Raw genomic sequence first — 20,768 nt, 5'->3', positions numbered from 1 at the left:
AATTCTAACTGGGACACAGGACCAGTGGTCACCACTTGCTAGTGTACACATTGGAACATTTTTACTTGAGGTGGAGTGTTAATAGCTAGAAAACATCTTGGAGACTATCTCAGGCTATCACATCTTGGAGACTATCCCAGACTATCACATCTTGGAGACTATCTCAGGCTATCACATCTTGGAGACTATCCCAGCCCCATTTATACAGCAGGTTAGGTTCATAGCTACTGTAGGGCCCCACTTATACAACAGGTTAGGTTCATAGCTACTGTAGGGCCCCACTTATACAACAAGTTAGGTTCATAGCTACTGTAGGGCCCCACTTATACAACAGGTTAGGTTCATAGCTACTGTAGGGCCCCACTTATACAACAAGTTAGGTTCATAGCTACTGTAAGGCCCCACTTATACAACAAGTCAGTTTATTGGCTACTGTAGGGCCCCACTTATACAACAAGTCAGTTTATTGGCTACTGTAGGGCCCCACTTATACAACAAGTTAGGTTCATAGCTACTGTACGGCCCCACTTATACAACAAGTTAGGTTCATAGCTACTGTAGGACCCCCACTTATACAACAAGTTAGGTTCATAGCTACTGTAGGACCCCACTTATTCAACAGGTTAGGTTCTGGGCTGCTGTAGGGCCCCGCTTATACAGTAGGTTAGGTTCTGGGCTACTGTTGGGCCCTGCTTATACAGCAGGTTAGGTTCTGGGCTGCTGTAGGGCCCTGCTTATACAGCAGGTTAGGTTCTGGGCTACTGTAGGGCACCACCTATACAGCAGGTTATTTTGGGGGCTACTGTTGTGCCCCACTTACACAGTAGGTTAGGTTGTGAGCTACTGTAAGGCCCCACTTATACAGCAGGTTAGGTTGTGGGCTACTGTAAGGCCCCACTTATACAGCAGGTTAGGTTGTGGGCTACTGTAAGGCCCTACTTATACAGCAGGTTAGGTTGTGGGCTACTGTAGGGCACCACCTATACAGCAGGTTATTTTGGGGGCTACTGTTGTGCCCCACTTACACAGTAGGTTAGGTTGTGAGCTACTGTAAGGCCCCACTTATACAGCAGGTTAGGTTGGGGGCTACTGTAAGGCCCCACTTATACAGCAGGTTAGGTTGTGGGCTACTGTAGGGCACCACCTATACAGCAGGTTATTTTGGGGCTACTGTTGTGCCCCACTTACACAGTAGGTTAGGTTGTGGGCTACTGTAAGGCCCCACTTATACAGCAGGTTAGGTTGTGGACTACTGTAGGGCCCCACTTATACAGCAGGTTAGGTTGTGGGCTACTGTAGGGGCCCACTTATACAGCAGGTTAGGTTGTGGGCTACTGTAAGGCCCCACTTATACAGCAGGTTAGGTTGTGGACTACTGTAAGGCCCCACTTATACAGCAGGTTAGGTTGTGGACTACTGTAAGGCCCCACTTATACAGCAGGTTGTGGACTACTGTAAGGCCCCACTTATACAGCAGGTTAGGTTGTGGACTACTGTTAGGCCCCACTTATACAGCAGGTTAGGTTGTGGGCTACTGTAAGGCCCCACTTATACAGCAGGTTAGGTTGTGGACTACTGTAAGGCCCCACTTATACAGCAGGTTAGGTTGTGGACTACTGTAAGGCCCCACTTATTCAGCAGGTTAGGTTGTGGGCTACTGTAAGGCCCCACTTATACAGCAGGTTAGGTTGTGGGCTACTGTAAGGCCCCACTTATACAGCAGGTTAGGTTGTGGACTACTGTAAGGCCCCACTTATACAGCAGGTTAGGTTGTGGACTACTGTAAGGCCCCACTTATACAGCAGGTTAGGTTGTGGGCTACTGTAGGACCCCACTTATACAGCAGGTTAGGTTGTGGACTACTGTAAGGTCCCACTTATACAGCAGGTTGTGGACTACTGTAGGGCCCCACTTATACAGCAGGTTGTGGACTACTGTAAGGCCCCACTTATACAGCAGGTTAGGTTGTGGACTACTGTAGGGCCCTGCTTATACAGCAGGTTAGGTTGTGGGCTACTGTAGGGCACCACCTATACAGCAGGTTATTTTGGGGGCTACTGTTGTGCCCCACTTACACAGTAGGTTAGGTGGTGAGCTACTGTAAGGCCCCACTTATACAGCAGGTTAGGTTGTGGGCTACTGTAAGGCCCCACTTATACAGCAGGTTAGGTTGTGGGCTACTGTAAGGCCCTACTTATACAGCAGGTTAGGTTGTGGGCTACTGTAGGGCACCACCTATACAGCAGGTTATTTTGGGGGCTACTGTTGTGCCCCACTTACACAGTAGGTTAGGTTGTGAGCTACTGTAAGGCCCCACTTATACAGCAGGTTAGGTTGGGGGCTACTGTAAGGCCCCACTTATACAGCAGGTTAGGTTGTGGGCTACTGTAAGGCCCCACTTATACAGCAGGTTAGGTTGTGGGCTACTGTAGGGCACCACCTATACAGCAGGTTATTTTGGGGCTACTGTTGTGCCCCACTTACACAGTAGGTTAGGTTGTGGGCTACTGTAAGGCCCCACTTATACAGCAGGTTAGGTTGTGGGCTACTGTAAGGCCCCACTTATACAGCAGGTTAGGTTGTGGGCTACTGTAAGGCCCCACTTATACAGCAGGTTAGGTTGTGGGCTACTGTAAGGCCCTACTTATACAGCAGGTTAGGTTGTGGGCTACTGTAGGGCACCACTTATACAGCAGGTTATTTTGGGGGCTACTGTTGTGCCCCACTTACACAGTAGGTTAGGTTGTGAGCTACTGTAAGGCCCCACTTATACAGCAGGTTAGGTTGGGGGCTACTGTAAGGCCCCACTTATACAGCAGGTTAGGTTGTGGGCTACTGTAAGGCCCCACTTATACAGCAGGTTAGGTTGTGGGCTACTGTAGGGCACCACCTATACAGCAGGTTATTTTGGGGGCTACTGTTGTGCCCCACTTACACAGTAGGTTAGGTTGTGGGCTACTGTAAGGCCCCACTTATACAGCAGGTTAGGTTGTGGGCTACTGTAAGGCCCCACTTATACAGCAGGTTAGGTTGTGGGCTACTGTAAGGCCCCACTTATACAGCAGGTTAGGTTGTGGACTACTGTAAGGCCCCACTTATACAGCAGGTTAGGTTGTGGACTACTGTAAGGCCCCACTTATACAGCAGGTTAGGTTGTGGACTACTGTAAGGCCCCACTTATACAGCAGGTTAGGTTGTGGGCTACTGTAGGGGCCCCACTTATACAGGTTAGGTTGTGGACTACTGTAAGGCCCCATTTATACAGCAGGTTAGGTTGTGGGCTACTGTAAGGCCCCACTTATACAGCAGGTTAGGTTGTGGGCTACTGTTGAGGCCCCATTTATACAGGTTAGGTTGTGGACTACTGTAGGGCCCCACTTATACAGGTTAGGTTGTGGACTACTGTAGGGCCCCACTTATACAGGTTAGGTTGTGGACTACTGTAGGGCCCCACTTATACAGGTTAGGTTGTGGACTACTGTATGGCCCCACTTATACAGGTTAGGTTGTGGACTACTGTAGGGCCCCACTTATACAGGTTAGGTTGTGGACTACTGTAGGGCCCCACTTATACAGGTTAGGTTGTGGACTACTGTAGGGCCCCACTTATACAGGTTAGGTTGTGGACTGCTGTAGGGCCCCTTATACAGGTTAGGTTGTGGACTACTGTAGAGCCCCACTTATACAGGTTAGGTTGTGGACTACTGTAGGGCCCCACTTATACAGGTTAGGTTGTGGACTACTTTAGGGCCCCACTTATACAGGTTAGGTTGTGGACTACTGTAGGGGCCCCACTTATACAGGTTAGGTTGTGGACTACTGTAGGGCCCCACTTACACAGCAGGTTAGGTTGTGGACTACTGTAAGGCCCCACTTACACAGCAGGTTAGGTTGTGGACTACTGTAAGGCCCCACTTATACAGCAGGTTAGGTTGTGGACTACTGTAAAGCCCCACTTATACAGCAGGTTAGGTTGTGTACTAATGTAAGGCCCCAGTTATACAGCAGGTTAGGTTGTGGACTACTGTAAGGCCCCACTTATACAGCAGGTTAGGTTGTGGACTACTGTAAGGCCCCACTTATACAGCAGGTTAGGTTGTGGACTAATGTAGGACCCCACTTATACAGCAGGTTAGGTTGTGGACTACTGTAAGGCCCCACTTATACAGCAGGTTAGGTTGTGGACTACTGTAAGGCCCCACTTATACAGCAGGTTAGGTTGTGGACTACTGTAAGGCCCCACTTATACAGCAGGTTAGGTTGTGGACTACTGTAAGGCCCCACTTATACAGCAGGTTAGGTTGTGGACTACTGTAAGGCCCCACTTATACAGCAGGTTAGGTTGTGGGCTACTGTAAGGCCCCACTTATACAGCAGGTTGTGGACTACTGTAGGGCCCCACTTATACAGCAGGTTAGGTTGTGGACTACTGTAAGGCCCCACTTATACAGCAGGTTAGGTTGTGGACTAATGTAGGACCCCACTTATACAGCAGGTTAGGTTGTGGACTACTGTAAGGCCCCACTTATACAGCAGGTTAGGTTGTGGACTACTGTAAGGCCCCACTTATACAGCAGGTTAGGTTGTGGGCTACTGTAGGGGCCCACTTATACAGCAGGTTAGGTTGTGGGCTACTGTAAGGCCCCACTTATACAGCAGGTTAGGTTGTGGACTACTGTAAGGCCCCACTTATACAGCAGGTTAGGTTGTGGACTACTGTAAGGCCCCACTTATACAGCAGGTTAGGTTGTGGACTACTGGAAGGCCCCACTTATACAGCAGGTTAGGTTGTGGACTACTGTAAGGCCCCACTTATACAGCAGGTTAGGTTGTGGACTACTGTAAGGCCCCACTTATACAGCAGGTTAGGTTGTGGGCTACTGTAAGGCCCCACTTATACAGCAGGTTGTGGACTACTGTAGGGCCCCACTTATACAGCAGGTTGCGGACTACTGTAGGGCCCCACTTATACAGCAGGTTAGGTTGTGGGCTACTGTAAGGCCCCACTTATACAGGTTAGGTTGTGGGCTACTGTAAGGCCCCACTTATACAGCAGGTTAGGTTGTGGACTACTGTAAGGCCCCACTTATACAGCAGGTTAGGTTGTGGACTACTGTAAGGCCCCACTTATACAGCAGGTTAGGTTGTGGACTACTGTAAGGCCCCACTTATACAGCAGGTTAGGTTGTGGACTACTGTAAGGCCCCACTTATACAGCAGGTTAGGTTGTGGGCTACTGTAGGGGCCCACTTATACAGCAGGTTAGGTTGTGGGCTACTGTAAGGCCCCACTTATACAGCAGGTTAGGTTGTGGACTACTGTAAGGCCCCACTTATACAGCAGGTTAGGTTGTGGACTACTGTAAGGCCCCACTTATACAGCAGGTTGTGGACTACTGTAAGGCCCCACTTATACAGCAGGTTAGGTTGTGGACTACTGTAAGGCCCCACTTATACAGCAGGTTAGGTTGTGGGCTACTGTAAGGCCCCACTTATACAGCAGGTTAGGTTGTGGGCTACTGTAAGGCCCCACTTATACAGCAGGTTAGGTTGTGGACTACTGTAAGGCCCCACTTATACAGCAGGTTATGTTGTGGACTACTGTAAGGCCCCACTTATACAGCAGGTTAGGTTGTGGACTACTGTAAGGCCCCACTTATACAGCAGGTTAGGTTGTGGACTACTGTAAGGCCCCACTTATACAGCAGGTTAGGTTGTGGACTACTGTAAGGCCCCACTTATACAGCAGGTTAGGTTGTGGACTACTGTAAGGCCCCACTTATACAGCAGGTTAGGTTGTGGACTACTGTAAGGCCCCACTTATACAGCAGGTTAGGTTGTGGGCTACTGTAAGGCCCCACTTATACAGCAGGTTAGGTTGTGGACTACTGTAAGGCCCCACTTATACAGCAGGTTAGGTTGTGGACTACTGTAAGGCCCCACTTATACAGCAGGTTATGTTGTGGACTACTGTAAGGCCCCACTTATACAGCAGGTTAGGTTGTGGACTACTGTAAGGCCCCACTTATACAGCAGGTTAGGTTGTGGACTACTGTAAGGCCCCACTTATACAGCAGGTTAGGTTGTGGACTACTGTAAGGCCCCACTTATACAGCAGGTTAGGTTGTGGACTACTGTAAGGCCCCACTTATACAGCAGGTTAGGTTGTGGGCTACTGTAAGGCCCCACTTATACAGCAGGTTAGGTTGTGGACTACTGTAAGGCCCCACTTATACAGCAGGTTAGGTTGTGGACTACTGTAAGGCCCCACTTATACAGCAGGTTATGTTGTGGACTACTGTAAGGCCCCACTTATACAGCAGGTTAGGTTGTGGACTACTGTAAGGCCCCACTTATACAGCAGGTTAGGTTGTGGACTACTGTAAGGCCCCACTTATACAGCAGGTTAGGTTGTGGACTACTGTAAGGCACCACTTATACAGCAGGTTGTGGACTACTGTAAGGCACCACTTATACAGCAGGTTGTGGACTACTGTAAGGCCCCACTTATACAGCAGGTTGTGGACTACTGTAAGGCACCACTTATACAGCAGGTTAGGTTGTGGACTACTGTAAGGCCCCACTTATACAGCAGGTTAGGTTGTGGACTACTGTAAGGCCCCACTTATACAGCAGGTTAGGTTGTGGGCTACTGTAGGGGCCCACTTATACAGCAGGTTATGTTGTGGACTACTGTAAGGCCCCACTTATACAGCAGGTTAGGTTGTGGACTACTGTAAGGCACCACTTATACAGCAGGTTGTGGACTACTGTAAGGCCCCACTTATACAGCAGGTTGTCGACTACTGCTCTAAAGTGAAACATAGCCTTTTTTTTACATTTTCAAATATAATTATGAAAGCCTGATAACATGTCTACACGATTATATATAAAGTGAGCAGTGAAAGTAGGCCTGAAAAATGCATACACAGCACAAACATTACTTACCTAAAATATTTTCATCCTTAGTGAACATATTTATTATAGCAAGTCTGAATAAATGAATTATTATTATTATCAAAACTCCTTTATTAGTGAAAACTCCTGTATTAGTGAAATTGTGTGAGGCGAAGCGCTGTAAAATGAAGCGCTGTGAAGCAAAGTGCTGTAATGTGGGGCCTGCCTGGACTATATGACTTGGGACGTTACTGTAAGTAAATACAGTGGACCCCCGCATAACGATTATCTCCAAATGTGACCAATTATGTAAGTGTATTTATGTAAGTGCATTTGTACGTGTATGTTTGGGGGTCTGAAATGGACTAATCTACTTCACAATATTCCTTATGGGAACAAATTCGGTCAGTACTGGCACCTGAACATACTACTGGAATGAAAAAAGTTCGTTAACCGGGGGTCCACTGTAAATCACTCCACCGTCTTTAGAGTGACCTACCCTAAGGTGGTGCTTTGTCATGCTTATAACCCATACACTAAATTATCGCAGTGTTCCTCTCCGTAGTTTCTGTGACCACCTAAGTAGACGAGTTGAATATAAAGGGATAACCTCACAGATGTGGTCTGGCGTAGAGATGAAGTATCCTCAGTAAACAAACTGTAGGATAGGTGGGATTTGAACTCATGGCAGTGAGTAAGCCATTCACTCACCATGGCAGTGAGTAAGCCACTCGCTCACCATGGCAGTGAGTAAGCCACTCACCATGGCAGTGAGTAAGCCGCTCGCTCACCATGGCAGTGAGTAAGTCACTCACTGACCATGGCAGTGAGTAAGCCACTCACCATGGCAGTGAGTAAGCCACTCACTATGGCAGTGAGTAAGCCACTCACCATGGCAGTGAGTAAGCCACTCACCATGGCAGTGAGTAAGCCACTCACTCACCATGGCAGTGAGTAAGCCACTCGCTCACCATGGCAGTAAGTCACTCACCATGGCAGTGAGTAAGCCACTCGCCATGGCAGTGAGTAAGCCACTCACCATGGCAGTGAGTAAGCCACTCACCATGGCAGTGAGTAAGCCACTCACTCACCATGGCAGTGAGTAAGCCACTCGCTCACCATGGCAGTGAGTAAGCCACTCACTCACCATGGCAGTGAGTAAGCCACTCGCTTACCATGGCAGTGAGTAAGCCACTCACTCACCATGGCAGTGAGTAAGCCACTCACCATGGCAGTGAGTAAGCCACTCACCATGGCAGTGAGTAAGCCACTCACCATGGCAGTGAGTAAACCACTGGCAGTGAGTAAGCCACTCACTCACCATGGCAGTGAGTAAGCCACTCGCTCACCATGGCAGTGAGTAAGCCACTCGCTCACCATGGCAGTGAGTAAGCCACTCACCATGGCAGTGAGTAAGCCACTCACCATGGCAGTGAGTAAGCCACTCACTCACCATGGCAGTGAGTAAGCCACTCACCATGGCAGTGATTAAGCCACTCACTCACCATGGCAGTGAGTAAGCCACTCACCATGGCAGTAAGCCACTCACTCACCATGGTAGTGAGTAAGCCACTCACTCACCATGGCAGTAAGCCACTCACTCACCATGGCAGTGAGTAAGCCACTCACTCACCATGGCAGTAAGCCACTCGCTCACCATGGCAGTGAGTAAGCCACTCACCATGGCAGTGATTAAGCCACTCACTCACCATGGCAGTGAGTAAGCCACTCACCATGGCAGTGAGTAAGCCACTCACCATGGCAGTGAGTAAGCCACTCACCATGGTAGTGAGTAAGCCACTCACTCACCATGGCAGTAAGCCACTCACTCACCATGGCAGTGAGTAAGCCACTCACTCACCATGGCAGTGATTAAGCCACTCACTCACCATGGCAGTGAGTAAGCCACTCACCAACGCTCTGGCTTCACACGGTGAGGGTCTGGGTTCGATTCCCAGCCAGAGTGGTAGTGAGTAAGCCACTCACTCACCATGGCAGTAAGCCACTCACTCACCATGGCAGTGAGTAAGCCACTCACTCACCATGGCAGTAAGCCACTTGCTCACCATGGCAGTGAGTAAGCCACTCACCATGGCAGTGTGTAAGCCACTCACCATGGCAGTGAGTAAGCCACTCACTCACCATGGCAGTGATTAAGCCACTCACTCACCATGGCAGTGATTAAGCCACTCACTCACCATGGCAGTGAGTAAGCCACTCACTCACCATGGCAGTGAGTAAGCCACTCACCATGGCAGTGATTAAGCCACTCACTCACCATGGCAGTGATTAAGCCACTCACCATGGCAGTGAGTAAGCCACTCACTCACCATGGCAGTGAGTAAGCCACTCACTCACCATGGCAGTGAGTAAGCCACTCACTCACCATGGCAGTGAGTAAGCCACTCACTCACCATGGCAGTGATTAAGCCACTCACCATGGCAGTGATTAAGCCACTCACCATGGCAGTGATTAAGCCACTCACCATGGCAGTGATTAAGCCACTCACCATGGCAGTGATTAAGCCACTCACCATGGCAGTGAGTAAGCCACTCACCATGGCAGTGATTAAGCCACTCACTCACCATGGCAGTGATTAAGCCACTCACCATGGCAGTGATTAAGCCACTCACTCACCATGGCAGTGAGTAAGCCACTCACTCACCATGGCAGTGAGTAAGCCACTCACCATGGCAGTGATTAAGCCACTCACTCACCATGGCAGTGAGTAAGCCACTCACTCACCATGGCAGTGATTAAGCCACTCACTCACCATGGCAGTGTGTAAGCCACTCACCATGGCAGTGAGTAGGCCACTCACCATGGCAGTGATTAAGCCACTCACCATGGCAGTGATTAAGTCACTCACCATGGCAGTGAGTAAGTCACTCACCATGGCAGTGAGTAAGCCACTCACCATGGCAGTGAGTAAGCCACTCACCATGGCAGTGATTAAGTCACTCACCATGGCAGTGAGTAAGTCACTCACCATGGCAGTGAGTCACTCACCATGGCAGTGAGTAAGCCACTCACTCACCATGGCAGTGAGTAAGTCACTCACCATGGCAGTAAGTCACTCACCATGGCAGTAAGTCACTCACCATGGCAGTGAGTAAGCCACTCACCATGGCAGTGAGTAAGTCACTCACCATGGCAGTGAGTAAGCCACTCACCATGGCAGTGAGTAAGTCACTCACCATGGCAGTGAGTAAGTCACTCACCATGGCAGTGAGTAAGTCACTCACCATGGCAGTGAGTAAGCCACTCACCATGGCAGTGAGTAAGTCACTCACCATGGCAGTGAGTAAGCCACTCACCATGGCAGTGAGTAAGCCACTCACCATGGCAGTGAGTAAGCCACTCACCATGGCAGTGAGTAAGTCACTCACCATGGCAGTAAGTCACTCACCATGGCAGTGAGTAAGCCACTCACTCACCATGGCAGTGATTAAGCCACTCACTCACCATGGCAGTGAGTAAGCCACTCAGGCTCTGGTGGCCTGGTGGTTAACGCTCTGGCTTCACACGGTGAGGGTCTGGGTTCGATTCCCAGCCAGAGTAGAAACATTGGACGTGTTTCTTTCCACCTGTTGTCTATGTTCCCCATCATTAAAATGGGTACCTGGGTGTTAGTCGACTGGTGTGGGTCGCATCCTGGGACACTGACCTAAGGAGGCCTGGTCACAGACCGGGCCGCGGGGGCGTTGATTCCCGGAACTCTCTCCAGGTAAACTCCAGGTAAACCATGGCAGTGTGTAAGCCACTCACCATGGCAGTGAGTAAGCCACTCACTCACCATGGCAGTGATTAAGCCACTCACTCACCATGGCAGTGAGTAAGCCACTCACCATGGCAGTGAGGAAGCCACTCACCATGGCAGTGAGTAAGTCACTCACCATGGCAGTGAGTAAGTCACTCACCATGGCAGTGAGTAAGTCACTCACCATGGCAGTGAGTAAGTCACTCACCATGGCAGTGAGTAAGTCACTCACCATGGCAGTGAGTAAGTCACTCACCATGGCAGTGATTAATAAGCCACTCACCATGGCAGTGATTAAGCCACTCACCATGGCAGTGAGTAAGCCACTCACTCACCATGGCAGTGAGTAAGCCACTCACTCACCATGGCAGTGAGTAAGCCACTCACTCACCATGGCAGTGAGTAAGCCACTCACTCACCATGGCAGTGATTAAGCCACTCACCATGGCAGTGATTAAGCCACTCACTCACCATGGCAGTGATTAAGCCACTCACCATGGCAGTGATTAAGCCACTCACCATGGCAGTGAGTAAGCCACTCACTCACCATGGCAGTGAGTAAGCCACTCACCATGGCAGTGATTAAGCCACTCGCCATGGCAGTGAGTAAGCCACTCACCATGGCAGTGAGTAAGCCACTCACTCACCATGGCAGTGAGTAAGCCACTCACTCACCATGGCAGTGAGTAAGCCACTCACCATGGCAGTGAGTAAGCCACTCACCATGGCAGTGAGTAAGCCACTCACCATGGCAGTGAGTAAGCCACTCACCATGGCAGTGAGTAAGCCACTCACCATGGCAGTGAGTAAGCCACTCACCATGGCAGTGAGTAAGCCACTCACCATGGCAGTGAGTAAGCCACTCACCATGGCAGTGATTAAGCCACTCGCCATGGCAGTGAGTAAGCCACTCACTCACCATGGCAGTGATTAAGCCACTCACCATGGCAGTGAGTAAGCCACTCACTCACCATGGCAGTAAGCCACTCACCATGGCAGTGAGTAAGCCACTCACTCACCATGGCAGTAAGCCACTCACCATGGCAGTGAGTAAGCCACTCACTCACCATGGCAGTAAGCCACTCACCATGGCAGTGAGTAAGCCACTCACTCACCATGGCAGTGAGTAAGCCACTCACCATGGCAGTGAGTAAGCCACTCACTCACCATGGCAGTGAGTAAGCCACTCACTCACCATGGCAGTGAGTAAGCCACTCACTCACCATGGCAGTGAGTAAGCCACTCACTCACCATGGCAGTGAGTAAGCCACTCACTCACCATGGCAGTGAGTAAGCCACTCACTCACCATGGCAGTGAGTAAGCCACTCACTCACCATGGCAGTGAGTAAGCCACTCACTCACCATGGCAGTGAGTAAGCCACTCACTCACCATGGCAGTGATTAAGCCACTCACCATGGCAGTGAGTAAGCCACTCACTCACCATGGCAGTAAGCCACTCACCATGGCAGTGAGTAAGCCACTCACTCACCATGGCAGTAAGCCACTCACCATGGCAGTGAGTAAGCCACTCACTCACCATGGCAGTAAGCCACTCACCATGGCAGTGAGTAAGCCACTCACTCACCATGGCAGTAAGCCACTCACCATGGCAGTGAGTAAGCCACTCACTCACCATGGCAGTGAGTAAGCCACTCACTCACCATGGCAGTGTGTAAGCCACTCACCATGGCAGTGAGTAAGCCACTCACTCACCATGGCAGTGAGTAAGCCACTCACTCACCATGGCAGTGTGTAAGCCACTCACCATGGCAGTGAGTAAGCCACTCACTCACCATGGCAGTGAGTAAGCCACTCACCATGGCAGTGAGTAAGCCACTCACCATGGCAGTGAGTAACTCACTCACCATGGCAGTGAGTAAGCCACTCACCATGGCAGTGAGTAAGCCACTCACCATGGCAGTGAGTAAGCCACTCACTCACCATGGCAGTGAGTAAGCCACTCACTCACCATGGCAGTGAGTAAGCCACTCACCATGGCAGTGAGTAAGCCACTCACTCACCATGGCAGTGAGTAAGCCACTCACCATGGCAGTGAGTAAGCCACTCACCATGGCAGTGAGTAACTCACTCACCATGGCAGTGTGTAAGCCACTCACCATGGCAGTGAGTAAGCCACTCACTCACCATGGCAGTGAGTAAGCCACTCACTCACCATGGCAGTGAGTAAGCCACTCACTCACCATGGCAGTGAGTAAGCCACTCACTCACCATGGCAGTGAGTAAGCCACTCACCATGGCAGTGAGTAAGCCACTCACCATGGCAGTAACTCACCATGGCAGTGTGTAAGCCACTCACCATGGCAGTGAGTAAGCCACTCACTCACCATGGCAGTGAGTAAGCCACTCACCATGGCAGTGAGTAAGCCACTCACCATGGCAGTGAGTAAGCCACTCACCATGGCAGTGAGTAAGCCACTCACCATGGCAGTGAGTAAGCCACTCACCATGGCAGTGAGTAAGCCACTCACCATGGCAGTGAGTAAGCCACTCACCATGGCAGTGAGTAAGCCACTCACCATGGCAGTGAGTAAGCCACTCACCATGGCAGTGAGTAAGCCACTCACTCACCATGGCAGTGAGTAAGCCACTCACTCACCATGGCAGTGAGTAACTCACTCACCATGGCAGTGAGTAAGCCACTCACTCACCATGGCAGTGAGTAAGCCACTCACTCACCATGGCAGTGAGTAAGCCACTCACTCACCATGGCAGTGAGTAAGCCACTCACTCACCATGGCAGTGATTAAGCCACTCACCATGGCAGTGAGTAAGCCACTCACTCACCATGGCAGTGAGTAAGCCACTCACTCACCATGGCAGTGAGTAAGCCACTCACCATGGCAGTGAGTAAGCCACTCACCATGGCAGTGAGTAAGCCACTCACCATGGCAGTGAGTAACTCACTCACCATGGCAGTGTGTAAGCCACTCACCATGGCAGTGAGTAAGCCACTCACTCACCATGGCAGTGAGTAAGCCACTCACCATGGCAGTGAGTAAGCCACTCACCATGGCAGTGAGTAAGCCACTCACCATGGCAGTGAGTAAGCCACTCACCATGGCAGTGAGTAAGCCACTCACCATGGCAGTGAGTAAGCCACTCACCATGGCAGTGAGTAAGCCACTCACCATGGCAGTGAGTAAGCCACTCACTCACCATGGCAGTGAGTAAGCCACTCACCATGGCAGTGAGTAAGCCACTCACTCACCATGGCAGTGAGTAACTCACTCACCATGGCAGTGAGTAACTCACTCACCATGGCAGTGAGTAACTCACTCACCATGGGCTCAGAACCCACACATTCCGTAGTTTACAACTTCGTGACTTACCTTGGTACTTCAGGATTTCTTCTTCCATTGTTTCCTGGCTGCCACATGGTATTGTGAATATTAAATATATCAAATCTCCATGGGGAAGTGCAACAGAATTCTTCCTCCGTAAGCTATGCGTGTCGTAAGAGGCGACTAAAATGCCGGGAGCAAGGGGATAGTAACCCCTTCTACTGTATATATTACTAAATTTGAAAGGAGAAACTTCGTTTTTCCTTTTAGGCCACCCCGCCTCGGTGGGATACGGCCGGCGTGTCGAAAGAAAGAAAATCCATCAAAATACTAAGCCAAATTTACGGTCTTGTTAAGGGTTTATCTAGGAGGTTAAAGGCTGTGTACAGTTCTAGACAAGAATGTCAACACAACAATTTAAATATATATACAAGGTAAAGATAGAGAATTTGGAGCTCCATAAATGTCTATGATAATAATAGCAGTAAAACTATGATAGTAATAAAAATAATGAAAATAATCATAATATAAAAATAATAATGTTAATAAAAATTGTAATAATGTAAAAATAATGATAGTAATAATAATCAATAATAATAATAATAATAATAATACTGCTGCTTCTTTTAGGATTGTGATGATAGATTGTGTGAGAAGAGCGAAGATGGTGACGATGATTGTGAAGGAGGCGAAGTGATTGTGTACGACAGGAACAGTGGCACAACCTACACCATACCTGTACAGTACTTGGATGACACCCTCTACGACGAGGTATTTGGCGCCAGGGACCCCGGCAGCCATTGTCTGGGCGCCGGGGGGGAGGAGGGTAGCGGTGCCCAGTGTCTGGGCGGTTCTCTGCCAGACCTGCCCCTGGGGGCAGCAGGAACAACTATCATCCACTACTCTAATGTGCTGGAAGATCAGTGGAAGAACAGTGGCATTCCTTACAAGGTAATGCAACTCTCACCTATTATGCACTACTGCAACAATTCTCAACTAACACAATACCATGACTGGAACAATTTTCAGCTAACACAATACCATGACTGGAACAATTCTCAGCTAACACACTGCCATGACTGGAACACTTCTTAACTAACACACAATACCATGACTAGAATAGTTATCAGTTGACACACAATACCATTACTCCTGTGTGCTGAAACATCAGTGGAAGGACAGTGGTGTTCCTTACAAAGTAACACATAATTTTCAAGTAACCTCTTCAAGGTGGGTTCCTTGATGTGGTGAAGAAGTTCTTGATCTAGGAAATTGCACTTTCTCATCTTCCTCAGACCAGATCTAAATCCTTTATCCCTCCCTCTCTTCCTCCTTCCCTATGTTTGGCTTTTGGGGAACTTCCCTCAGAACTCATAGCTCCTGGGTCGAGGAATGAGTATCATTATCCGTTTCATTCTGTTGTGGTCCTCAATGGTTCTGTTTGCCATGGAATCTGGATCATCTGGGGATGTGCTGATCCACACTCCGGAGTCCCGGAGGGTGTCCTTCGGGTGACTGTTGTATCTCTGGAGGCTGCCTGGAGGTGGTGGTTGAAGGAGGTATGCCTTGTGGTGGGCTACCAACCATCTTCTCTTGTCTACCAAGGTGGCTTGGTGGATGTGAGGTTGTTATCCTGGCTTGCTGGTTTACCAGCATGAAGGGTGGGGTAGAGCATGGGTTCCATGTTGCGTCTGCACAACCAGCCACACTGATGGTTCCCTTGGACATGGAGGAGGATATACCATCAGGAAATGAGTATCTATAACACATACCTATAAACTACCTCTTGTCCTCACTCTGGTTACTTCCTCTACTGTCCTCATTCTAGTTACTGTCTCTACTGAAGATTCTTCTCACCAAGATACTTCTAACCTCTCATTATCTTCCCCTTCTTTAAAACCTTCCCTCATCTTTCTTGGAGAGCTGATAGACAAACTCTTTTGACTTCACTCTGCCATAATCTTGTCTAAACTAGATAACGGTACACAAATAACCCACACGAGAGAGAGGAGCTCACGACGATGTTTCAGTCCAACTTGGACCAGTGTGACTTTGTAAATGGTCCAAGTCGGATCAAAATGTTGTCGTAAGCTCCTTTATCCTATGTGAGAGTTATTTGTGTATTGTTCCAGTTGCATTTCATTCCTTCCCGGTGGAGAGCCTATATGCAGAGGGGAATGTTCCATCTTTGTGCAATCACCGTGATGCTCATTGTCTCTGATATTTTGCCCACTCTCATGACCTTCACGATCCTTCTACATACAGGATGGTAATAGACGTTAGTAGAGGTCCATTGTTTGATCACCGCCCCTGTTTACTCTGTCCCTGTACTCTCCATATTCGCTCTCTCTTGGCTTCTCTTCAATTGCCCACTTTATCTGTTCATCTAGCATCTAACTTTTCACGTCCCCCTTGGGAGGTTCCAACAGTTTGTCTGTTCTTCCACAACACTGTCGTGTGCAAAAGCTCAAATACCTATGGTTGCTTCTCGCTCTTTTTCTCAAACACTTTCAGTCTCATTCTCATGCCATAGCAGTTTACACTGATAGTTCTAAATCCTCTGATGGTGTCAGGTTTGCAGCAGTGTTCCGGTCAGTGTTGTGCAAGGTCATTTATTAGGCTAAGCTAGCATTTTTACAGTGGAACTGTATGCAGTTCTCATTGCTGCTATTCATATTATATCCCTGTCTACCTCAACATTCCTAGTAGTTTGGTACTTTAAGTGCTTTACAGGCTATCCAAAAATTTTATTTCCCTCATCCCCTCATTCTTCTTATATAACTTTGGCAAAGATGCATTGCTAGTAAAAACCAAGATGTCATTTACTGCTGGGTCCAGCAGGGTCCTGCTGGGTCTGCTGGGTCCTGCTGGGTCCTGCTGGGTCCTGCTGGGTCTGCTGGGTTCCTGGTCATGTTGATGTTCAGGGCAACAAGCAGGCAGACTCTGCTGGATGGTCAGCTGTACATAACCTTCACATTTCATATAGAAGTATTCCATTACCAGACTGTTTTACTGTAATGTCTAGCCACCTTCACAACCATTGGCGACAACGTTGGTCTGAGCTGATTCATAACAAATTATATTCGGTCGAACCTTGTTAAGGATTCTGATCTTTATATCAACACTATTGTGGCTGGGAGATTACACTCACATGTGTTTGTATTGAACATACACATCTCATTCATGGCTATCTCATGGAGAGGCACCCAGTGCCACTCTCTCACAGTTATCAAGGTTCATTTTCAGTTTGCCATCTACTAATAGACTGTCCTTTCTACCACCGAGCATGAAGGCTTTACCTCCGACATCATCACTGCTGGAGCACCCTGTGTCTTCCCTCCAACACTCATTGGTCACTCATCTTATAATAAAACTGACTGTATGTAGTAGGTTTAAGAGCAGTTACTATAGCTACATTGGCTAAATGTGTTTCCAAGCAGTGTTTGGAAACAATTAGCCTTGTAAACCAAATCCTAGAACCACATAAACCATATCTTAAACACTGTTTCTGGTCATTATAAGTTCAACTACTATGTAAACCAGGTCCTAAACCTGATAAACCACAGCATCCACTTCATAAACCAGGTCCTAAACCTGATAAACCACAGCCTCCACTTCATAAACCAGGTCCTAAAGCCTGCTTTTGGAACTAAGTCCTTGTGGTCATTACAGGTTCAATTACCATGTATTAAACACTGTTTGTGATAGTTACAGATTCATCTACCAGGTACTAAACCCTTCTTCCGGTGGTTGCAGGTTCAAGTACCACGTAAAGGACGAGCCGGTCGTTGGCTGCCACCCTGGCGTCGTCCCTGCACCTTCTTCATGGAAGGCAGCTGTCGGAGGAGCGACTGCAGGTTCTCCCATGACCTGGCCTCCATCACCTGCAGGTTCTGGCAGGAAGGGGCATGTCTCAAGGGTATTACCTGCCCCTTCCTGCACGGCTACCCTGTGTATGTCACCCCTGCTACTACCCTGCTGCTACCCTTAGTACTGCTATTACCCTTGCTACTATACTCACTACTACTACTATTACTACTGTACCCACTACTACTACCATCACTACTATACACACTACACTACTACTATTACCATCACTACTATACCCACTGCTACTACCATCACTACACACTACTACTACTACCATTACTGCTATGCCCACTACTACTACTACCATCACTGCTATACCCACTACTGCTACTACTACCATCAATACTATACCCACTACTACTACCATCATTATTATACCCACTACTACTACCATGACTATGGCATTGATGTGGGTTAAACCACTGACATTGATCTGAGTTAGTAGGGCACTACGACGCTGGTCTGGGTTAGTTAAGCCACTGTGACACTGGGTTAGTAAGCCACTGTGACACTGGGTTAGTAAGCCACTGTGACACTGGCTTAGTAAGCCACTGTGACACTGGATTAGTAAGCCACTGTGACACTGGGTTAGTAAGCCACTGTGACACTGGGTTAGTAAGCCACTGTGACACTGGATTAGTAAGCCACTGTGACACTGGATTAGTAAGCCACTGTGACAGGACTAGTGAGCCACTGTGACAGGATTAGTGAGCCACTGTGACACAGGATTAATAAGCCACTGTGACACTGGATTAGTAAGCCACTGTGACACTGTCCATACCCTGAAATTAATACTGCTCTCAGTGTCGACTCTAAAAACAAAATTCTTTCCGAATGGTAGAGAATGTTTTTGTGGCGGTAATGATGCCAGAAGCAGGAAATTTGATGGAATACCCAAGGAATTACACTGCTGCAAATTTAGTGGTCTGGGCACAATTTACCCTTCAAGGGAGGTTCCTTGATGTTGGTGAGGGGCTCTTGATCTAGGGAATTGGATCTGTGCTCCAGTTTCCTGAACTGAGCCTGGATGCCTCCCATCCTCCCCCTACATGCACTGTATAATCCTATGGGTTTAGCGCTCCCCCATGATTATAATAATTATAATGGGCACAATTTTCACAGAGGCGAGTTCACTCACTATGAGTCCTATTTTAAGTCAATTTTCTTTCTTCTTTCGACACACCGGCCGTATCCCACCGAGGCGGGGTGGCCCAAAAGGAAAAAACGAAAGTTTCCCCTTTTACATTTAGTAATATATACAGGAGAAGGGGTTACTAGCCCCTTGCTCCCGGCATTTTATTCGCCTCTTACGACACGCATGGCTTAACCCTTTCAGGGTCCGTCCCGTAGATCTACGGCTTTACGTTCAGGGTCCAAACCGTAGATCTACGCCATGAGCTCAGCTCACTCTGATAAACTGTGAGTGGTACATTTGGGCCTAGATATGAGAGAATACATCTATGTGGTATGTGTGCACCACATAAAACAGATCCTGCAGCACACTGTGTATAATGAGAGAAAAAAACTTAAATCATGATTTTTCGATTAAAACAGCAACTTTGCAGTGTTTTTTCGTATGTTTTTTATAGTTGTATTTGCGATTTCTTGGTCTCATTTGATAGAATGGAAGACATATTACAGAAATAGAGATGATTTTGATTGGTTTTAGCACTGGAAATGGCTTGAAACTGAGCTCAAAGTAGCGGAAATGTCAAATTTTTGCCGATATTCAAGAGTAAACAAACGACCTCACACGTCTAATACACGTCAGCTGGTGGGTCTAATATACATTCACAAATATGGTGATGATATTTATACAATTATTACAGTATTGCATAACAGTAAATCTTCTATTTTTTGGTGTGAATAAAAATTCATTATGTGAATAAAAAATCAAAATGGAATTTATTTGTAAAGCCTCAAAACATAACTAATGAACAGAGGAAACGTTAGTTTAGTGCCAGGAATGCCTACATTGTTTATTCTGGACCCTATTTTGAAATTGGAATATTTTGAACTTTGTGTTAAATTGGCCAAATTAACAATTTCCGATCACTTTATTTTGTAGTTGAAACAGTTGACTTGGCGATTTCTTGTGCTCAATCGATAGAATAGAAGTAATACTAGTGAAATAGCTAAGAATTTGGTTGATTGGAATAATGTAATTGGCCTAAAATGGGAGTCAAAGTCGGCAAAATCGCCGATTCGTAAATGTCGCTGACACATCAAAATTCGCGAGAGCATAATTTCGTCAATTTTCCACCAAATTTCGTACTTCTTGTTTTATTACCTTCACAAAAAGATTCTCTACGATTTCATAAGAAAAAATAAAAAAATTTTTTTTTGAAAATTCTTGGACACTGGTGCGTGACTCCAGATTTGGGCCTTGGACCCTGAAAGGGTTAAGGAGGAAGAATTCTGTTGCACTTCCCCATGGAGATAAGTCAATTTTATTGTTCCAAATTCTTAGCTCTGTCACTAGTATGTCTTCCATTCTACTGAGAACAAGAAACTTGCTATTTTAGCTACCCAATAAAGTGATCAAAATTCGGTAATTTGGCGAATATTACAAAAACAATAGAAAAAAAAAGCAGACAAACAATAGTCCAAAATATGCAATGTAAACTGCTGCCACAAAAGCATTAGTCAGGTCTCCAGGTCTCTCCTATGTTACATTTCTTCTGGTCACTAGTCAGGTCTCCAGGTCTCTCCTATGTTACATTTCTTCTGGTCATTAGTCAGGTCTCCAGGTCTCTCCTATGTTACATTTCTTCTGGTCACTAGTCAGGTCTCCAGGTCTCTCCTATGTTACATTTCTTCTGGTCATTAGTCAGGTCTCCAGGTCTCTCCTATGTTACATTTGACTTATATATTGAATTCTTCTTCACATTAAGATAGTATAAGATTTACTCTGTTTCTTGGATAATGAAATATAAG

At 47.7% G+C, this 20,768-nt stretch overlaps 1 protein-coding gene across 7 annotated transcripts in view; it reads left to right on the top strand.

Moving 5' to 3' along the window:
* Window positions 1-20,768, top strand: part of LOC128700948 (uncharacterized) — a 132,301-nt gene that overhangs the window by 71,073 nt on the left and 40,460 nt on the right. For 4 of the 7 annotated variants that reach the window (XM_053794441.2, XM_053794439.2, XM_053794440.2 and 1 more), the window contains exons 8-9: window positions 14,592-14,912; window positions 17,718-17,914. In XM_053794441.2, coding sequence (XP_053650416.2) covers window positions 14,592-14,912; window positions 17,718-17,914 — 518 coding nt within the window. The remainder of the gene's footprint in view (window positions 1-14,591; window positions 14,913-17,717; window positions 17,915-20,768) is intronic. The other 3 variants (XM_053794443.2, XM_053794442.2, XM_053794445.2) reach the window with 2 other exon arrangements.

The sequence above is a fragment of the Cherax quadricarinatus genome, unplaced genomic scaffold (assembly GCF_038502225.1).
Source record: "Cherax quadricarinatus isolate ZL_2023a unplaced genomic scaffold, ASM3850222v1 Contig9, whole genome shotgun sequence".
Taxonomy (NCBI): Eukaryota; Metazoa; Arthropoda; class Malacostraca; order Decapoda; family Parastacidae; genus Cherax; species Cherax quadricarinatus.
This window is presented reverse-complemented; position numbering and strand designations above follow the sequence as displayed.